Here is a 22,438-nt window from a genome sequence, read left to right on the forward strand (position 1 = left end):
CTCTAAGAATCAGCCAAGCAGCCTGACCAGGCCGTGGCACTGTGGATATAGCGTTGGACTAGGATGTGGAGGACTAAGGTTCGAGACCCCGAGGTTGCCAGCTTGAGTGCGGGCTCATCTGGGTTTGAGCAAAAAAGCTCACCAGCTTGGACCCAAGGTTGCTGGCTCAATACTCGGTCTGCTGTAGCCCCATGGTCAAGGCACATATGAGAAAGCAATTAATGAACAACTAAAGTGCCACAACGAAAAACTGATGGTTGATGCTTCTCATCTCTCTCCATTCATTCCTGTCTGTCCGTTCCTACCTATCCCTCTCTCTGACTCTCTCTCTATCTCTGTAAAAAATAAAGAAGAAAGAAAGAAAGAAAGAAAGAAAGAAAGAAAGAAAGAAAGAAAGAAAGAAAGAAAGAAAGAAGGAAGGAAGAAGGAAGGAAGGAAGGAAGGAAGGAAGGAAGGAAGGAAGGAAGGAAGAAAGAAAGAAAGAAAGAAAGAAAGAAAGAAAGAAAGAAAGAAAGAAAGAAAGAAAGAAAGAAAGAAAGAAACAAAGAAAGAAACAAAGAAAGAAACAAAGAAAGAAAGAAAGAAAGAATCAGCCAAGCAATAAAGTTGTCCCATCTCAAGGGATCCTTGCTAGGATATTAAATCCCATGCAAAGAGAAAGTGCTCCCCAATTCAGTGAATTCTTGCTTATCTAGTGTTGTTTTAGCTCTTTTGATCAATTCCTCTCAAAATCTAATTTGAAAATTACTTCCCTACCTCCTGCTAATACATGCTGATTAATGTCTGCAGAGCCTCTGGTGTATATACTCTCTTCTCCCTACCCAGGTTCACCACTTCCCCAGCTGTATTATGCTGGAATTTAACTCTGTTATTTGCATAATAATGAAGAGTCTTGAGGGGCGGGAGCCTGTACAACATCTTCCAGCACAAAAGTAGTGCTAGTTCTTATTAGGAAACCACAGAATTCCTCTGCAAGTTCTGAGAATTCATAGGGATCTACAGAGCTGACACTCTGACGGGGCATCCATTCCAATGTCTTCACCGAATGTTTCAGGGTCCACGATTTTCCCAACCGGGTTGCATACTTTAGCACAACACCTGCTTTTGCTAAATATATAAGTCTATGTAGCTCCGCAACTTTAGCTATTAGAGCTTCTGTTTGCTGTTCAGCTGTGTCCATTCTTCTAGAACAGGGGTCCCCAAACTTTTTACACAGAGGGCCAGTTCACTGTCCCTCAGACCATTGGAGGGCCGGACTATAAAAATAACTATGTGAATTAAAAAAAAAATTTAAAAAAATTTAAAGCCTGACCTGTGGTGGCGCAGTGGATAAATCATCGACCTGGAAATGCTGAGGTCACTGGTTTGAAACCCTGGGCTTGCCTGGTCAAGGCACATATGGCAGTTGATGCTTTCAGCTCCTCCCCCCCTTCTCTCTCTCTGTCTCTCCTCTCTCTCTCTCTCTCTCTCTCTCTGTGTCTCTCCCTCTCCTCTCTAAAATGAATAAAAAATTAAAAAAAATAACTATGAACAAATCCCTATGCACACTGCACATATCTTATTTTAAAGTAAAAAAACAAAATGGGAACAAATACAATATTTAAAATAAAGAACAAGTAAATTTAAATCAACAAACTGACCAGTATTTCAATGGGAACTATGCTCCTCTCGCTGACCAACAATGAAAGAGGTGCCCCTTCTAGAAGTGTGGCGGGGGCTGGATAAATGGCCTCAGGGGGCCACATGCAGCCCACAGGCCATAGTTTGGGGACTCCAGTTCTAGAAACACAATAAGGACCCAGTGAACTTTTAGAGGGTCTCTGACTCTCACATCTCACAATTAGTCTTTTTTCTTCTTTTCCAAGTGAGAGGAGAGGAGATAGATACAGACTCCTGCATGTGCCCCGTCTGGGATCCACCTGGCAACTCCAATCTGGGGCCAATGTTCTCATCAGAGCTATTTTTAGTACCTGAGTTAGAGGTTTCACAGTCATCCTCAGTGCCTAGAGCGATGTACTCAAACCAATTGAGCCATGGCTGAGGAAGGGGAAGAGAAAGAAAGATGAGGGAGAGGATGAGGGGTGGAGAAGCAGATGGTTGCTTCTCCTCTGTGTCCTGACTGGGAATTGATCCTGGGACATCCACAGGCTGGGCTGAGGCTCTACCACTGAGCCAACTGACCAGGGCAATAATTAGTCTTTCAATGCTTGTTAATGGCCCCAGGTTTTCATTGTTTTGTTGATGGTTATTAATAGAACATATATATACCAATAACCAACCAACTCCACTACTTTGTAGACCCTATATTTCCCAAATTCTTAATTGTTGCATTTACAAGGGAATTCCCTGACACCGGGACATTTTTTCAGGTCAGCTCCAGTGAAGTCTTCAATAATTGCACCACCATTGTGTATCAGGGACCACGCATCCTTCACATAGCACTCAGAATGTTGTCCTTTTATGTTCACCAGCAGGTCAGTGAGCCAGCTCCAGAATTTCATGTTATCAGGTTTTCTCTAACTGCTCCTGTCACCCTATGTATTTGTTTATGTGCACCAAAAAGCAGATGTCAAGATGGAATTAAGTGTGCAAGAGAGTTATTGTAGACACCACTGTGAAGCAAAATGAGAAGGCAGCCAAGAGGCTGGGAGAACTGTTATAACATGATGTAAATCCGAGCCCTGCGAAGGAGAGGCAAGGTGGTTTGGGGAGGAAGAGTCTTCACCTGCAAGGTGATTCTAAGGAAGTTTAAGCATGGTCGATGCAGCATCCTTAAGTGATAGCAGTAAGAATTGCCCTACCTTAGAGTGTCTTCTACACACAGTGGCTGGGGTAGCAGATGGGAGTTATAGCATAGGCGTGAACATAGTGAAGAAATTCAAGTTGGTGCCATTGACCAGTTTCTGGCATTTCTTTTTCTGAGCATATCAACATTTTATACTTCCCTCTGAAACTATAATTACATTCAATGATGGGAAAAGAACAGGGCCAAATCACTTGACTTAGAAATCAACTTAGTAACAACATTATGTCTAACAGTAGAGTATGAGCTTCAGCAAACAGAGATCACTTACAAAAAAACATTTTCCAACCTACAGACTGTTAAATGGTAAGTGGCTCGTTCCATCACTTTTCTATTTGAGGCTAATTCAAATTGAGCTTTTTCCTCTTTCAGACCAGCACTATTACCAGATTTACTAGAGTAGCTTTGGGTCCAGGGTTTAGAAGTGGCAGTATTGTCATGTTTTTTATTTTTATTTTTCTCTTTTTTTAGTGAGAGAGAGAGGGACAGGAACAGATAGGAAAGGAGAGGAGAGAGATGAGAAACATCAATTCTTTATTGCGACACCTTAGCTGTTCACTGGTTGCTTTCTCATGTGCCTTGATGGGGGGGCGGGTACAGCAGGGAGAGTGACCCCCTGCTCAAGCCAGCAACCTTGGCCTTAAGCCGATGACCCTGAATTCAAGCTGGTGACCTCAGGGTTTCGAACCTGGGTCCTCTGCATCCCAATCCGATGCTCTATCCACTGCGCCACTGCCTGGTCAGGCTGGTTGTCATTCATAATCCTTTTTGTTGTTTGTATTAATTAATTTATTTACATTTTTATTGAATATTTTGGGGTGACATTAATAAAATTATATAGGTTTTAGGTGTACAATTCTATATCATCATCTGTATATCGTATTGTGTATTCACCTTTTTCTTGACTATAGTCTGAGTTTTTTATCATAAAACTTTTAGCCATGTTAAGAGTTGTGGCTACTTCCCTCTTCTTCTCTCTTTTAGGCTTGTGCCAAGGCATTGCTGAACTAGCCAATAACAAACCTCTTCTTGAATATGAAAATTTTTGGACCACTTCTGCTGAGGTGAGCATATTCTGCAAACAATTTTTATGATTGGCATCCAAAAGTGACTACTATCATTAAAAAAAAAATTACTTATCTTGCCTGATGGTGATGCAATGGATAGAGCATCAGCCTGAGAAGCTGAGATCTCAGGTTCAAAACCTAAGGTCACTGGCTTGAGCACATGCTCATCTGGCTTGAGTGAAGGCTTGCAGCTTGAGCAGGGGTCGCCAGCTTGAATGGGGAATCATTGAGACAGTCCCATGGTCGTTGGCTTGAGCTGAAAATTTCCTGGCTAGAGCCCAAGGTCACTGGCTTGAACAAGGGGTCAAGGCATGTATGAGAAGCAATCAACGAACAGCTAAAAAGTGATGCAACTAAAAGTTGATGATTCTCATGTCTCTCTGTTCCTATCTGTCTTGCTAAATAAAAAAATATATAAATAAATGTAACTTATCTCAATAAAGGTGGAAGCAGAACAGAGTGCAAAGGCAGAACAGAGTAGTTTAAGAAAAATGTCCTACCCTTGCTCACTATCCTTCTGCCTTCTCTTACCTTGTATTATACCAAAATTAGACAAAATGATTCAATAAATGAATATACCATTGCAGCATTCCCAACAAACGACTATTTTAAATGCCTGTTCCCACAGTCTCTCAAATTAGTTTTTTCTGTAGAAAGTAAGGGTGAAATAAAAGTTAATGAAAGGACTCACATTCTCACCTTTGTACTGAGCAGCAAATTCTTAATTTATAAACTTGCTGTCAATACTCAAATTCTGCTGTTAGCCCTGGCCGCATAGTGTCTCCAGACACTCCAATGGGAGGCAGCGTGGTGGGCCAGGGAAACATTCTGTTTGGGGAAACTTAACATTGCAATCAACAACTGAAATAGCATGACTGATCCTGAAACCTAGGTCTTGGACTTCATGCACCTTTAATCTTTGCAGATCGTTAACATCTCACCCAATATACATGCTTGCCATCTTTTTGTTTTGTAGCCCCCACTTATACGTCAGGTCACTGTATCAGATTGTAGCTGTCTTCTATTAACCATGTAGTAATACATTAGAGAGACAGAGAGGACAAAGACTGATTTTTAAAATATTAATTCCTAAGTAACTTGCAGTCCATTTCCTTCTGTAATTCTTGTCCTTTTCATCTATCATTCATATAGAAAGCTAGAGCAGTGTGAAAGATAAATGATGCTGATAGGGGTTGAGAAATAGCTTGTGATTTTAAATAGGAGGTCACCTTTTTGAAAAGTAAACTGGGTATTTTATTTTAAAATAGAAGTTTTTATTTAAAAATTATCAAACAACCCTGGCTGGATAGCTCAGTTGGCTAGTGTCGTTCGGAAACACAGAAGTTGCCAGTTTGATCCACAGTCAGTGTACATACTGGAAGAGGTCTGTGTTCTTATCTCTCTCTCTCTCCTCCCCTTTCCCCTCTCTCTCTAAAAAAGTTTTAATTAAAAATTTTCTTTAAAAAATAAAAATTTTCAGCCTGACCAGGTGGTGGCACAGTGGATAGAGTGTTGGACTAGGATGCGGAAGACCCAGGTTCAAGACCCCAAGGTCGCCAGCTTGAGCGCAAGCTCATCTGGTTTGAGCAAGGCTCACCAGCTTAGACCTAGGTCACTGGCTCGAGCAAGGGCTTACTCAGTCTGCTGAAGGCCCGCGGTCAAGGCACATATGAGAAAGCAATCAATGAACAACTAAGGTGTTGCAATGAAAAACTGATGATTGATGCTTCTCATCTCTCCGTTCCTGTCTGTCTGTCCCTGTCTATCCCTATCTCTGACTCTTTCTCTGTCTCTGTGAAAAAGAATTAAAAAAAAATTTTTAAGCATAAAAGTTGGTACAACACCCATATACTCTATATCTCATTAACAAATTATCGATGACTAATGCAATATTCTTTCCATATATTTTATATGTATTTATTTATAATACTCAATAATCATAAACCAATGTTGAAGATTATATACACATGGATATAATCTTTTATAACCATAATATAGCTATTACAACAAAGACATTTAACATTGTATTATCATCTAATATTCATTTTATATTAAAATTTACTCAATAATTATACTGTATCATTCAAATGCAGGCAATTAAAAAAGTAATATATAACCTATATACAGTAAAATATATACATCTTAGGTGCATAGCTCTGCAGATTTTTACCATATGGATATATCTAAGTAATTACCACAAAAAACAAGTAATTCATTTAATTATGATAAAATAGGTATAATCAGAACTTTTTGCTTCCTTTAGATTTCTGTTAGATCTTTTTGACAAGAATATTATCAGTCATATACTATACCCCTTCCACATTTGTGCTTGTACCATTTCTGGCGATAAGTGTGAATACTTGGCTAAGATAGACATAATCAATTTTTGTCTATATGCCCCATCTATATGTCAAATGCAGAAATTTACATGATGCACTTCCAGGTAAATTAATCCAATTTAATAAATTAGTATTTCAAAAATATCCCATTTCTCTTCTCCTTCCCATCTCTGCTCCTTAGGGAAATTTGAAGATGTGGCCACTTCCAGTTTTCCTTCCTGTCAAGCGAGTTCAGACTTTTTATGGGCAGATTCATTTGCCTCAGTCAGCAAAGTCTTGGCAGGACCCGTGACTACAGAGCTGTTACTTCAGCACTAACTGTTGGAGTTTCTAAGTCCCTTTGGAGCCAAGGAGGGCTGGCCCCAGATTTCTCATATTACCAGTGGTGCGATTCAAACAATTTAACTGGTTGGTTCTCTGCCCTAATGACTGTTTTAAGTATAAAAATGATATACCGATAAGGTAGTTTATTATTTCATGCATTTGATACTTAAATAAGAGTAAAAGAGGTATATACAAAACAAAACTAGATTGTTACAATTTAAAATATTAATAAAAAAATATTCATACCTGACAAAAAACAATAAAACCATTACCTAAGATATTTCCATATTGCTTCTGTATTGTCATCCTCACTTGAAATTTTTTTTCACCTATGGCGCTTAGAATATGCTGTTGTGCAGATGAAAGTTCAAAAATGGTAAGGAACCTGACCAGGCGGTGGCGCAGTGAATAGAGTGCTGGACTGGGAGATGGAGGACCCAGGTTCGGGACCCCAGCTTGAGTGCGGGTTCATCCGGTTTGAGCAAAGCTCACTAGATTGAGCCCAAAGTCGCTGGCTTGAGCAAAGAGTCACTCACTCTGCTATAGCCTACCCCCATCAAGGCATATATGAGAAAGCAATCAATGTACTAAGGAGCCGCAACAAAGAACTGATGCTTCTCATCTCTCTCCCTTCCTGTTTGTCCCTATCTGTCCCTCTCTGTCCACAAAAAACAAACAATAAGGAATGTAAATTTGTGATTTCCACATTGGGCAGCTGCCTAGGTGACCACTTTAGAGAGAACTGATTAAAAGTGCCACTTTAACAACTGGTTCGCTGAACTCAACAAAAAAATAGGTATCAGTTCTGCAGAACCAATGCGAACCGGCTGAATCCCACCACTGCAATTACATTCCTATTGCACCTCACATCCTGTGCAGTCACAAACACTCATGTGCTTATGGGAACAGACATATCTTTACAACTGTTAACTTCAATTTCCAGATGAGAAAAATGGCCCCTCTGTAGTGGGATTCAATGGAGGAACAGAGCATGCGGCTCCAAATTGTCTTTTTCTTAAAATTATATTCTGAGAACATGGGATAGAGACAGTGACTAAGGTATTTAAAACTTAATAGTAATTTGGGGGGAGGTTTGTGGATTTTAGAGAGAGGTGGGGAAATGTGACTTCAGAGATTTTATTTTGCCAGGAGCAGTAAAGAGAAGTAAATAAACAATCTTTGTAGTAGAATAGGACTTATTTTATACAGAGAGAATTTTAAGTTTACTTTAATGTGTTTGGAACAGAGAGCTATTTATAAACAGAATTGGAAAGTGAAGTGAAATTCCCAAATTAATAAGAGGGAGGAAATAAAATAGCAACTTGAGTAATCCCATAATAAAAGGGAAGTTAAAGAAAACAAAATTAAAATAGTATACATACAACAATAATGAATAAAATATCATTTATTACACTAAAAATAATCACTAATAATCATTTTTTGGGCTTAATCTTACTGAGTTAAGAACAATGATTTGCATGCCTCTTAAAAACAGTAGATGAACTATTTTACATATGCATTTTAAATATATTATGTACTTATGACTCAGAAGTAAACTTGAAGTCTTTTTTACCTTGAAGATTTTTTAAACAACAAAAATACACAAAAGTTAATACTAGAAATAATACTGGCAAAATGACCTTTGTTTTTATCCCAGAGACACATCATAGATATCTCAGGTTACAAAAACTTTGGAAAGTATTTTGTATACTAGAAATGTTCGTTGGGAGGGAGTAAAGAAGAGAGAACAGGTTTTCCTTTGGCTTAAGATAGTCTACAGATTGTAAGTTATTAAACTTAGAAGTAGAAGGCGGCAGTTTCCTAAAGGAGCCGGAACTCTCCGGCAGGGACCCAGCTCGGAGCGCTGTGGTCTCCTCACTCCCTTCGGTGCTCACTTCAGGTTCCTACACAAAAGCGCTGTGGAGGGCACAGCTCTTTCAGAAGGGTAACCGTTCGACAGTGTGAGTAATTTTCTCATCGTATTGACTGCGATGAATGTCATTTGTGAGATACTTTTCCATTTGAAAACATAAATGTCTGTATCCAACCAGACAAAGCAGCAGGCATTGTTGGGGAGTGGGGGGGTAGCATGTGCTTCCCCCCAGCCTGCAGCCCCCTAAGCAGGAAGCGTGGAGAGTGTGAAGCAGCCCGGAGTCCAGCTGTCAGAGGCACCACGGACATGACTGTAGTCACCTTTCGGCCATTAATTACAATCATAGCTGTAACTGTTTCTTGGCATTATAATCTCACTGGAGGCTTTTCATTAATACCTTATTCCTATAAAGGAAAGGAAATGATTGTCATCTTTTAAAACCAGACAAGAGGCCCTGGCCGGTTGGCTCAGTGGTGGAGCGTCGGCCTGGCATGCAGGAGTCCCAAGTTTGATTCCCGGCCAGGGCACACAGGAGAAGCGCCCATCTGCTTCTCCACCCCTCCCCCTCTCCTTCCTCTCTGTCTCTCTCTTCCCCTCCTGCAGCTGAGGCTCCACTGGAGCAAAGTTTGCCCGGCCACTGAGGATGGCTCTGTGGCCACTGTCTCAGGCGCTAGAATGGCTCTGATTGCAACAGAGCGAAACCCCAGATGGGCAGAGCATCGCCCCCTGGTGGGCATGCCGGGTGGATCCCGGTCGGGCGCATGCGGGAGTCTGTCTGACTGCCTCCTGTTTCCAGCTTCAGAAAAATAAAAAAAAACAAAACAAAACAAAAACAAAACAAAACAAAAAAACCCCACCAAACAAGAGCCTGACCTGTGGTGGTACAGTGGATAAAGCGTTGACCTGGAACACTTGAGGTTGCTGCTTCGAAACCCTGAGCTTGCCTGGTCAAGGCATATACAAGAAGTAACTACTAGGAGTTGATGCTTGCCACTTCTCCTCTGCCACCCCCCCACCAAAAAAAACCCCCAAGAAATAAAACCAGAAACAAACAAACAAACAAACAAAAAAACCAGAAAAAGGGCCTTGGTTGGTTGGTTGGCTCAGCAGTATAGAGCACTGATCCCCCCATGTGGAAATCCCGGGTTTGATTCCCGGTCAGGGCACAGAGGAGAGGCGAACATTCATTCCTCCTCCCCTCCCTCCCTCCCCTCCTGAAGCTGTAGCTCAACTGATTGGAGCACAGAAGCTCCCGAGGATGGTGCCCTTGAGCCTCACTGCGGGCACTAAAACTAGCTTGATTGCGAACAGGGCCCCAGACGGGCAGAGCATCGACCCAGAGTGGGCCGTCCAGTGGATCCCTGTTTGGGCACACACAGAAGTCCATCTCTCTGTCTCCCCTCCAAGAAACCCACTGCTGGAATGCCAATAAAATTGCCTTTAAACTTTAGGATAGTGGAGTAAAAAGCATGTGACTGAGTTCTCTAGGAACGGCATTTCCAGCCTGCTGTGGGCATCTCTGCAGGCAAGAGATGCTCTAGAATGCTTCCTTTAACATTTGCCCAGAGGCATTAGTATGTCATTAAAGAGTTATGTGAAATGACTTTACTTGTAACTTGCTTGGCATAGAACTGTGGCAGGAAGCAGGACAAAAAAGGGAAAACACAAGTCTACTCACTATGCCATGGCCCACCCTCTTCAGACTGCTCTCCTCTACCAGTTATGCCAATGTGTGCTGTTCAGTAACCTTGAACCAACGGGGTGGAGGGTAGCAGCACCATGGGACAGTGAGAAGCTGGAGACAGAGCCCAGGATGATTCCTCAAAACTGAGGGGTGGGGACAGGATCCCTAGGAGCTGAGACTGGGCTGCACTATGTCCCTCTATTTAGGGGATTCTTTTTTTTTTTTTTATTTTTCTGAAGCTGGAAACGGGGAGAGACAGACAGACTCCTGCATGCGCCCGACTGGGATCCACCTGGCACGCCCACCAGAGGGCGATGGTCTGCCCCTCCGGGGCGTCGCTCTGCCGCGACCAGAGCCACTCCAGCGCCTGGGGCAGAGGCCAAGGAGCCATCCCCAGCGCCCGGGCCATCTTTGCTCCAATGGAGCCTTGGCTGTGGGAGGGGAAGAAAGAGACAGAGAGGAAGGAGGGAGGAGGGGGGGGTGGAGAAGCAAATGGGCGCCTCTCCTATGTGCCCTGGCCGGGAATTGAACCCGGGTCCCCCGCACGCCAGGCCGACACTCTACCGCTGAGCCAACCGGCCAGGGCCTATTTAGGGGATTCTTTTCTTCCCATGTTGCTTCTTTGTAGTGAACATTTTCTTTAAGCATCCTATCGCTCCAATTCTCCACTGCCTTCCAGAAAATACTTCCGACTATAGTCTCCTCTTCTCTCTTCCCCGTCTTCAACCAAGACCAAATTTTCTGTATCTGTCACTGCTTTGAATCTCTTATATCATCTGAGGAAGTAAGTATATTTGTACCTTCTTCAAGCTTCACTTGAAATTAAGAAAATTTCCCCAGGCAAGCTCTCCCTATTAGCTTCAAGTTACGGCTTTTCTCCTCATTTCTTTCCAGCCTCCTTTAACCTGTCCCCATGGAATAGTGCTGTTCCTTGAAGCTGTCCTCAGTCCCACTGCAACGATTACCTTTACCAATATTTTAAAAGCCACCAAATTGTTATAGAGAAGCCAGATTTTGGGAGGGGGGGGGCATCTATAGAAGGTACCAGGCCTGCGAAACATATGAAAAACTGAATTGCCCAATAAGAGTTTTCTATGACGCTGACACCCTTCCCTCCTTGGCGACATTAGCCTCAGTCTGTTTACTTTCTTTTTTTTTTTTTAAACATTTTTTTTAATTTTTATTTTTTTTTTATTTATTCATTTTTAGAGAGGAGAGAGAGACAGAAAGGGAGAGAGAGGAGAGAGAGAAGGGGGGAGGAGCTGGAAGCATCAACTCCCATATGTGCCTTGACCAGGCAAGCCCAGGTTTCAAACCGGCGACCTCAGCATTTCCAGGTCAACGCTTTATCCACTGCGCCACCACAGGTCAGGCTTGTTTACTTTCTTAAAACCCTTCAGTGGCCCATCCCCCAGGGGCCGAGCTGCCTGCCTTGACTCCTTGTTTGTCCCCCGACTGCTAGAAATCCTTTGCAAAATGTTGCAGATGTACATTTTTCTTCTTACTCACCTAATTTTTCCATCTTTAGATAGGCATGATTGTGCCCATTTTGTGAGAAAATGGAGGTTTATTTCCCACCATATTCTGTCACACTGAACTACTCTGCCGTGTCTGTGTTGTCCTCATTTTTTTCACAGCCTTGTATCTGGTCCCTACACTGAGAAATAACGTTACCCCTTTCCATCTAAGTCACTGCTTCCCTTCCGTAGTCACCACATGGTTTATTGTAGTCTACTTAAAAGAAGTTTTTTTTCTCTTTGCCAGTCATTATTTCTGTGCAGTGCATATACTTGGAATATAGTAATTATAAATGTTTGTTTTTCTCAAATTGTGAGTGTCATGGTAGTCATAAATTCCCCCCCCCTAGGAATATACTACTAATGGGTAATAATTTTCTTGAAACTTTATAGTGATAACTTATGCTTGAAAGACAGGGCTAATTAAGAAAAACACACATTTACATTTCCCCGCTCCCTCAACTAAAATGCTGGTGCCCACTTTTAGGTCATAGAAAAGCACTAAGTAATTACCTATGAATACATTTGGGGCACAGCATGTTGTCCTCCAGGTGCGGGGGTGGAAAGTTGCAGGCAGGGAGCAGGAAGAGTGCGCACACTCGCCCTGGTTTGTCAGGAACCCAGGCTTGCCCGGCATAAAACTGGAGCCGCGCCCAGCCCTCTGTGTCTGCAGGGAGACTCTGCCCATGGACCACGCACCAGTTGACACCTGGGGAAGGAAAGAGAGGCGGGTATGAACAGAGCAAGACTAAACTGTCATGTTCAAAACTGCATCATGGTCTTCCATTCTTTCTCAAGATATGCTAGCTCTCCAGATATGAACCCTGGAATTCTACCCTGACTGGCTCTATCCTGCTCCCTTTAGAAAGTAATGCAGGACAGTTCTTATTACAACTGTTTTTATTTTATTTTATTTTAGAGACAGAGAGAATCAGAGAGAGGGATAGATAGGGACAGACAGACAGGAAAGGAGAGAGATGAGAAGCATCAATCATCGGTTTTTCATTACAACACCTTAGTTGTTCATTGATTGTTTTCTCATATGTGCCTTGACCGTGGGGCTACAGCAGACCAAGTAACCCCTTGCTCAAGCCAGCAACCTTGGGTCCAAGCTGGTGAACTTTTTTGCTCAAGCCAGATGAGCCCGCGCTCAAGCTGGCGACCTCGAGGTCTCGAATCTGGGTCCTCCGCATCCCAGTCCGATGCTCTATCCACTGCACCACCACCTGGTCAGGCATCTTATTACAACTTTAAAAAGAAATAAAACCCTATAGTTGGAAATGGGATAGCTTGCAGGCGGGTAGATAGTGGTGTTTGGGAGGCAAAACTTGACCTCTACCCATCTCAGACTTTCCAGCAGGGACTCTTGAACAGAGAGACAAATTAATAAAGGAAAACACAACAAAAACTAACTCAAAATGGTAGCTTAGAATTCATCTTAATATATAGCATCTACAGAGAACAATAAATTTGTAGAGAAGTGACAGGACAAAGGAAAGCAGTTTTAGGCCCCCCAAGGCATTCAATGTGGGGAGGTAAATATATATGGAAGGAGACCAGCGAGGTGAGGTTTGCTCGCAGGATCCTCTGGTGCCATCTCTCAGTCGATAACTGTCTCCAGCAAAAGGAGAATTTATATCCTGCGTTTAGGCAGAAAAGGGAGAGTTGTTTAGTTTGTTTAATTGCCTTCACCTTAGAAAAACTTTTTTTTTTAATTTTTATTTTTTATTTATTTATTCATTTTAGAGAGGAGAGGGAGAGAGAGAGAGAGAGAGAGAGAGAGAGAGAGAGAGAGGAGAGACAGAGAAGAGAAGGGGGAGGAGCTGGAAGCATCAACTCCCATATGTGCCTTGACCAGGCAAGCCCAGGGTTTCGAACCGGCGACCTCAGCATTTCCAGGTCGACGCTTTATCCACTGCGCCACCACAGGTGAGGCTAGAGAAACTTTTTATGGCAAAGAGGTATATGTGCAGATGACTTATTCTGCTTTCCTTCAATAGAAAGAGTCATCTAGAATGGCCTTCTTGAAATACTATTAGTTCAGGGGTGTCAAGTCTTTAACAAGAAGGCTACTGAGCTCACCACTTTAGGATCTTCCTTAATTAGATCTTCAGTAATCCTTACAACATTATAAAATAGGCGTTGTAGGTATAATTAACCTACTTTACCGGTGAGGAATCTGGGAACTAGTTTAAACAATCTGTTAATGTCACTCACTTAATAAACGTTAGAAGGTCCAAGGCTTCAGCTCAGCCAGTTGATTTCAGAGCTTGCCCTTACTTTTAATTGTGTGAAGAGGAGAGAAATGAATTCGAACCGATCGCTTTCCCTTTGTGATAACATCAGTCATTTAGGGCACCGCTTCTCCAAGAGTGAAGGTCCCCTGACCAGTATCATCAGCAGTGCCTGGGAGATTGTTAGAAATGCATGTGCTCGGGTCCTGTTGCAGACCTGAATCAGAAACTGTGTGTGTGTGGCAGCAGAATCACCAGCCCTTCAGGTGATTTTGGTACACTGTCAAGTTGAGTCGAGATAAATATCAATTACACTTCTTTCCTCACCTGAACCAGAACCAGCTCGATATTGGGCTTACCAGAGGCCTCTTGTGGTGACTTCACCGTCTCCACCTGCGCACTCCTGGAGGCAATTCTGCTCCAGGAGGCAAACACAGCATCTGGGGTGGACGTTGTCACGACAACACTGTCCATTCCCTCAAGGAGAGCAGTCGCCCCCTGCTCAGAGGAAGCCATCAGGTCAGGAAGATCGAAACCTTCCAGAGTTATTGTCCCCTTTTCTAGCTCCAGTTTTCTTCGTGGTTCCGACAACATCCTGGCATCCTTTGACGTGACTGGAATAGCCTACAAATAGGGGTGAAGAGATTTAAGTGCTATCAGAAGTGCGGCCTCATGTTTATTCCCCTTTGCAAGTTGGTGAAAGTGACGCTGGGCCATGTTGTGCATTCTTCGAAGGAGTGGAGGGAGAAGGAGGAGCTTAGGATAATTCCTCTACTCCCTTTTTCATACTAAAATAGGTAATTAGCATAACAAAACCTTCCACTCTACCAAACTGCCTACAGATTACTCACCTTTTGATTAGGGTAAGCATTTTCACACAGCCTCTTATATGCTTCCCATTTCTAAGACAAGAGAAAAATGAGTTAACAATGAAACAAGGTCTGTCCCCTTCCTTCCAGGGGCTCTGTCTAACACTCTGGGCCCTCACCAAGCCCTTGGAGCCCAGCTTTAATTGCTGACACCAAGCCCTCACGATGTCTCGGTGAAGCAGGTTAACTGGTGGCAATACAGAAGGCAGTGGAGGAATTGTTATCTTCTTCCGAATTCTCACTCTTTTATTGTCTTGTGCCTCTTTCTGTGCAGAGGAAGCTGAAGGAGAATGAGATAAAATTAGTAATGATTAATTTTTGTGTAACTTTTTTTTTTTTTTTTACAGAGGCAGAGAGAGAGTCAGAGAGAGAGTTAGATAGGGACAGACAGACAGGAACAGAGAGATGAGAAGCATCAATCATTAGTTTTTTGTTGCGACACCTTAGTTGTTCTAATTGCTTTCTCATATGTGCCTTGACTGCAGGCCTTCAGCAGACCGAGCAACCCTTTGCTCAAGCCAGCGACCTTGGGTCCAAGCTGATGAGCTTTGCTCAAACCAGATGAGCCCGTGCTCAAGCTGGCGACCTCGGGGTCTCGAACCTGGGTCCTCCGCATCCCAGTCCAACGCTCTATCCGCTGTGCCACCGCCTGGTCAGGCTGTGTAACCTTTTAAAATGTCAAAAATACATCATCGTATAGTCCTCATTGTACAGCTAAATTGGGAAGTTGAAAACTTCAGAAAGACCTAAGACCACAAAACTTCAACTCTAGGACTTAATAATCTCTGAGTTCCACAGTTTAAGCTCCTAAAACTCCCCACTACTCTCACATAATTGTGAGCTCCTTAACCCATGACTCCAAGGAGATTGCCTAGAGATTGTACTTCCAATCCAGGGAAATACTATAACTTTTAGACCTGAGATCATAAATGCCAAGTGATGCCTCGTTCTCTCACAAAACAGATAAACCTGTCAGCCAGGTTACAATCACAACCATGATTACCCATAAACCTGCCAGCCCACCCCATTAGGGCAGCACTGTTCTCACTGCACACAGGCCTCCTGCGGCACCTTACACACGCCATTCAGGAAAGGACAGAACACAGCTCCAGAACAAACACAATTACATTGACACTAATAATTGCTAGCATTTACCGAGTCCACATTACTAGCCTGGTACAGCAGTTTAGGCATTTTTCCTAATCATTTTGTGTAAATTACAACTGACTCTCACTTTTTAAAATAGGAAGTATAAAAAAAAAAAATAGGAAGTATACCCTCGCCTGTGGTGGTGCAGTGCGTAGCGTCGACCTGCAATGCTGAGGTCACCGGTTTGAAACCCCAGGCTTGCCCAGTCAAGGTACATATGAGAAGCATCAATTGATGCTTCCTGCTCCTCTCCCTCCACTCATTTCTCTCCCTTCTCTCTCTAAAATGAACAAATAAAATCTTTAAAAATGGCCTTGGCCCGGCGTGCAGACATCCTGGGTTCAATCCCCAGTCAAGGGCACACAAGAAAAGTGGCCATCTGCTTTTCTTCTCCCCCCTCTCCCTCTTCTCTCTTCCCCTATCACATGGTTGGTTTGAGCGTCGGCTCCAGGCGGGGGTTACTGGGTGGAGGGTCATGAGAGAGTTTGTCTCTTTATCTCTCCTCACCTCACTTAAAAAAAAAAAAAAAGAAGCATAACAGCACAGTAGATAAAGCATTGACCTGGAATGCTGAGGTTGCTGGTTCGAAACCTTGGGCTTGCCGGGTCAAGGCACTAATGGGAGTTGATGCTTCCCGCATGCCCCCTTTTCTCTCTCTCTCCTCTAAAATGAATAAATCTTTAAAAAAAAAATCTTAAAAAGATAAAAATAAAAAATAAAATAGGAAATGTAGTTTAAAGAATGTGATTTCAAACTTACATTGGTCTGTCCCCAAATCATTGCACATAGAGGTAATTAACTGCAAGCAGAGTGTTAAAACAAAAATCTTGGCATGGCTGAAAGTCTTTTTTAAAAAATGGTTTTAATGAATCAAAAAATGCTAGCTAATCCTGACCAGGCAGCAGCACAGTGGATAGAGCATCAACCTTGGACCCTGGGGACCCAGGTTTGAAACCCTAAGGTTGCCAGCTTGAGCGTGGGATCATAGGGCATGACCCCAAGGTCACTGGCTTGAACAAGGGGTCCCTGATTCAGCTGGAGCCCTCTGGTCAAGGCACATATGAGAAGCAATCAATGAACAACTAAGGTGTTGCAATTATGAGTTGATGCTTCTCATCTCTCTCCCTTCCCATCTGTCTGTCTCCCACTTATAAAAAAAAAAGAAAAGAAAAAAAGTTAGATGAAAAGAAGACAGGTCTTAGGGCATAAAATCCAAATCACTAGCAGCTTGGCAAGGTGGAAAAAATATGTATGCCCAGTGACTTGGGAGTTTACAAGTGTTTTTATACATTCAGTAGAAGGGAAGGGGAAGAAAGATGTCAGATGCCTGAAAGAATGTACATTAGCTATCAGCAAAGGGGTAGAAAGTGAAATGGGGCGAGGACTGGGATAAGCGCAGAGTAACAAAGCCCACATGTAAAGATAAGGCAGGGCTTCCTGGAGTTCAATGGTGTCTGGTTAAAATAATCTATAGAAACAACCACCAGGAATTTAATCCAAGCTCCAACATAGGAAGAATGTGAGCAGCCCTTTCTTTTCTTTTCTTTTTTTTTTTTTTTAAGATTTTATTTATTCATTATATAGAGGGGAGAGAGCGAGAGAAGGGGGGAGGAGCAGGAAGCATCAACTCCCATATGTGCCTTGACCAGGCAAGCCCAGGGTTTTGAACCGGCAACCTCAGTGCTTCCAGGTTGACGCTTTATCCACTGCGCCACCACAGGTCAGGCTGAGCAGCCCTGTCTTAGCTGCTAACGGTTCTTTCTCTCACTCTCTGGCCGCTTCAGAACTTCCTCCTTCTCAGAGTGAAAGCAAAAGGAAAGTTAGAACAAAATATATTGTGGGAATTTGGAGACGGAATGTAATACATTTTAACAGAGGGAACTGAAAGGCGGCTTCAGGAAGGTGAATGTAAGCTAAGTTTCAAAGGAAGTGTAAGACTTGCAGACTAGAGAACAAAAATTCCTTTTCTACCCCAGAAAAATTCCTCATGCTTCTTTTTTTTTTACAGAGTCAGAGAGAGGGATAGACAGGGACAGACAGACAGGAACGGAGAGATGAGAAGCATCAATCATTAGTTTCTCATTGTGCATTGCGGCACCTTAGTTGTTCATTGATTGCTTTCTCATATGTGCCTTGACTGTGGGACTACAGCAGACCGAGTGACCCTTTGCTCAAGCCAGCGACCTTGGGTCTAAACTGATGAGCTTTGCTCAAACCAGATGAGCCCACGCTTAAGCTGGCAACCTCGGGGTCTCAAACCTGGGTCCAGACATCCCAGTCCGACACTCTATCCTCTGCGCCACCGCTTGGTCAGGCCCTCATGCTTCTTAAATCCAAGGGAATGAGATTTGAGGGCTTGTACACCTCTTACCTTTGTCATCTCCCATAGGTCTTTTCCGTTTGATCTCCTTCCCTGATGTTTTTCCTGTACTTGCCTTCCCAGCAGCCCGATGTTTCCCGTCAGCTTCTACTGGTTGGGATTTGCAAGCCTTTGCCTTCTTTGTGGAGTTCCACTGGGGATAAAGGGGCCGGTCAGATATTCCTCTAGTGTCCAATCCACCACATCACATTAGGTAGCCCCCACTCAAGATACCAAGACAGTCAGTCACTGGACTCTGGTGGCAATGTATATTGAGTACCATCTTAAAACCCAGGTTTATTTATAAGATAGCAAAGCAATGATAGAGAAATGGGAGAAGGCCAATTTGAGTGTATGAGAAAAAGATAGAAAATACGGATACAAATAAAATAGAGGAAACTGTGCTCTGCTTTGAAGGACGCTTTTCTATCCACCCACATTATGCTTAACTCTCACCTCACCAGCAAGATTTTTTCCCCCATTTTCTTTTCTTCTTCTTCTTTTTTTTTTTTTACAGAGACAGAGAGAGAGTCAGAGAGAGAGATAGACAGGGACAGACAGACAGGAACGGAGAGAGATGAGAAGCATCAATCATCAGTTTTTCATTGCAACACCTTAGTTGTTCATTGACTGCTTTCTCATATGTGCCTTGACCGCGGGCCTTCAGCAGACCAAGTGACCCCTTGCTTGAGCCAGCAACCTTGGGTCCAAGCTGGTGAGCTGTGCTCAAACCAGATGAGCCCACGCTCAAGCTGGTGACCTCGGGGTCTCGAACCTGGGTCCTCCACATCCCAGTCCGGCACTCTATCCACTGCGCCTCCACCTGGTCAGGCTTCCATTTTCTTATTCTTGCCCTCTCCCAAATATTTCTCAGAGAGATGTTATATATCCACTCAATGTTTTATTGCTCTTAACAGGGAAAAATGAAAACAATCCAGTGTTCTTAATGCAGGCTAGCAGCCGGTACCTTCCATTCCAGCTCCTCCAGCTCCTCCTCCTCCTCCTGCCCCTCCTCCTCTCCATTGCCCCAGTTTCAGTCACTGCATTCCTTGCCTTCCCAACCCACTTACTTTGACCTGAAGGGATATTCCTGGACTCCACCTCCACCCACTTCTATTTCCATTTAAAAACCTTACTCTTTTAGACTCTCACTTCCAGTGTCAGTTCATCGGGCAAACCCTTTTTGAGTCTCTACAGACTGCATCAACCCTACCACATGCCTTCTCATCCCCGCCCCCACTTGGTTGCTGTTTTACATTTGCTTGTGATTTGACCAAGGCCTGTTCCTCCATTTGATTGTACAGGGTAATTGAACATTTGCATGGCATTTTTACAACTCTGTAGCAGTTTAACATTCGTATTGAAATTTTACATTTGCAAAGCTGCTTTCACAAAATACTTCTGAGCCTCTCAGAAGTCTTAAAGTTGAGAGGGCAAAACGGAACCGGTTCCAGGAAAGAGACTGCGAGTGGTCAGGTTTCTTTGTTGGAGTAGTTCAATTCTTCTGTACTGGAATAAACCAAACTTTTGCCACCCTGAAACTGCCCTTTTGGGATATTGATTTTAAGCTGTTTATTAAGAAACAAGGCATCAGAAAGAACTTTTAACCCACCCTCCTTTCCTTCCCAAGAGATTCAGATGAAAAAAACCTGCTTCAGGTAGAAGATTTTATGATGTTCACCTTAGCCTAATTTGAATTAAGTATAAGTAAGAGGGCTTCAGGCAGGGATCTGATGGCTAGACACCCTCGTGTCCCAGTCTGAGTCATCACCTAGCAAGCATTTTCCTGCCATAAAAGTTCAGCGCTTTCTCAACTACCTGATAATTGCCCACTCTCACGTCTGAAATCAAGACCCCATCTCTCTCCCTTATCTATTTGGTCCAAAATGTCAATGTTGCCTCCCGGCCATTGGAAATTTTCATGCTCATATGAATTCGCTATGCACACATATTAAAGCTTTATTTTCTCCTCTTAATCTGTCTCTGTCAATTTGATTATTAGCCCAGCCAGAACTCGGGAGGTGGGAGGAAAAGTATTCATCTTTTTTTAACCCCCACAGCACTAAGCCTCTACACCTTTAGTTTCCGTCGGCAGTGCTCATCAGGATGGGTGGCTTCTAATCATTCCTTGGCTCTAACAATCCTGGGGAAAAAAGGCGAGCTCAGAGCCTGCACCTTTAGTTTATTTAGGACCTGTGTTAGTGGACACCAAGTGAAAGGATCTCATTTCTCCCCCCCCCCCCCCAGCTTAGTCAACTGCCTCTACCTAAAGTCATTTCCTTACCTCCCACTTTCTCCTGTTACCATTTCCTCTGAGCTCTGATACTTGATTCTTCTGACAGAATAAAGCATCTCTTCAAAACCAAAACGAACAACCTATTCTTATTGTTTCCTCACTCTAACATACCAGGCTGTAATCATATCTAGGACTTCATTTCTTTCAAGAACAGAATCTAGAGAAGAAAACTCTAAGGCACATTTTTGCTTTCGAAAGTAGGAATACTATGCTTTTGAAAATGCACAAAGACAGAAACAAAACTATGAAGAGTATTTACCTTTTTGCCTTTTGCATTTTCCATATCCAGAAAAGAGGTGGAGGTTGATAAGGAGATCTTCTTACTTCTGAAATGACCCCTGGCCCCAAGACTGCTTTTGAAAAAGTCTCCTCCCACTTCCTGCCAACCAAAAGCATCTTTTTCTCCTCCTCCTTTTTATCCCCTCCCCCACAATTTGTGAATGCTAAATGTGTGTACATTTTTATCCTGCGGGGACTATTATATGACTGAATTAATACCATGCCTGGCCTTTTTTTGTGTGTGAGCTTTTTAACATAATTACATAAGGTGTGGCTCAGGAGACCTTGGGAAGTTGAAAACTTCAGAAAAATTCCAAGGGAAAGCAAATGTTGCTGGAGACTTCTGAACCATGTGAATGGAGGTATTTAGTGCTGAAACTCAGGGAAACAGTAGCATTCCAGGGCCAGACCGGTGGCTTGAAGAAAGCTAAACTGATACCACATAGCATTTTATTTTTTAAGTATGTCACTCAACCAATTAAAACTCCAGCTTTCCATCTGTACTGCTATTAACTGGCACCTTCCCATCTGTCAACGACTAATAATAGTAAGATTTTTAAAAATTAAATTAAAATTTTAAAATATTGATTTATTGATTTTAATAGAATTAAAAAAATTTTAATTTATTTTAGAGATAAGATAGAGAGATAGAAAGGCAGGGGGGAGGAGTGGGAAGCACCAAATAATAGTTGTTTCTTGTACAGTATATTTTTTTTGTTGTTTGTTTTTTACAGAGACAGAGAGAGAGTCAGAGAGAGAGATAGACAGGGACAGACAGACAGGAATGGAGAGAGATGAGAAGCATCAATCATCAGTTTTTCGTTGCAACACCTTAGTCGTTCATTGATTGCTTTCTCATATGTGCCTTGACCGTGGGGCTATAGCAGACCGAGTAACCCCTTGCTCAAGCCAGCAACCTTGGATCCAAGCTGGTGAGCTTTGCTCAAACCTGATGAGCCTGCTCTCAAGCTGGCGACCTTGGAGTCTCGACCCTGGATCCTCCGCATGCCAGTTCGACGCTCTATCCACTGTGCCACCGCCTGGTCAGGCCAGTATATGTCTTGACTGGGCAAGCCCAGAGTTTCAAACCAGCACCTTCAGCATTCCAGGTCAGCACTTTATCCACTGTGCCACCACAGGTCAGGCTATTTTATTGATTGTATAGAGAGAAAGGGAGAGAAGGAGAGAGAGGCAGTAACATTGATTTGTTCCTGTATGTGTCCTGACCGGGGATTGAGCTAGCAACCAGTATGATGCTCTAACCAACTGAGCTATCTGGCCCGATCTAATAAGAGTTTTTAAAGTTCATTGAGTATTTGTTATTTACCAAATTTTTGGTCTAAAAATTCACAGCCATTATTTTATTGTTTTCCAATTTATAGATGACAACATATGTGTAACACTGTATTGGTATCTTATCCTGTATTGGTATCTTGTACTACATTGGTATCTTGCACTATATTGGTAACAATGAGAACCAGAAGTCAAGTCTAGTTCAGACTGATTTGATCCTACTGCTCCACCCCTTCTAAATAGTTTGAAAACTGCCTTCTTTTCAGATCACTCCTCACTGCCAAACCGTCAGGGATTAGAGATAAGTGAAGAAATCTCTGTTAAGAACCAGTGACTGTTGGGATTCAAACCT

At 42.9% G+C, this 22,438-nt stretch overlaps 1 protein-coding gene across 1 annotated transcript; it reads right to left on the reverse strand.

Annotated features, from left to right (window-relative positions):
- Positions 1 to 8,063: 8,063 nt before the first annotated feature.
- DPPA4 (developmental pluripotency associated 4) lies at positions 8,064 to 20,844 on the reverse strand. The gene is made up of 7 exons (XM_066347316.1): positions 20,774 to 20,844; positions 18,231 to 18,372; positions 14,830 to 14,990; positions 14,693 to 14,743; positions 14,201 to 14,465; positions 12,121 to 12,316; positions 8,064 to 8,810 (listed from the first exon to the last, which is right to left on the reverse strand). The coding sequence occupies exons 1-7, from the start codon at positions 20,795 to 20,797 to the stop codon at positions 8,780 to 8,782; spliced, it is 870 nt and encodes a 289-aa protein (XP_066203413.1). The 5' UTR covers positions 20,798 to 20,844; the 3' UTR covers positions 8,064 to 8,779.
- Positions 20,845 to 22,438: the final 1,594 nt, after the last annotated feature.

The sequence above is a fragment of the Saccopteryx leptura genome, chromosome 8 (genome assembly GCF_036850995.1).
Source record: "Saccopteryx leptura isolate mSacLep1 chromosome 8, mSacLep1_pri_phased_curated, whole genome shotgun sequence".
In the NCBI taxonomy this organism is placed as follows: Eukaryota; Metazoa; Chordata; class Mammalia; order Chiroptera; family Emballonuridae; genus Saccopteryx; species Saccopteryx leptura.

Bases quoted from the DNA above. Each gene is read 5' to 3' on its own strand.
- DPPA4 (XM_066347316.1), bottom strand. From the start codon at position 20,797: ATGGAAAATGCAAAAGGCAAAAAG. The intron at 14,991-18,230 runs GTAAGAGGTGTA...ATTCTCCTTCAG, and splicing joins ACCTATGGGAGATGACAAAG to CTTCCTCTGCACAGAAAGAG. The intron at 12,317-14,200 runs GTAAGCCCAATA...TTCCTTCCCCAG, and splicing joins GTCACCACAAGAGGCCTCTG to GTGTCAACTGGTGCGTGGTC.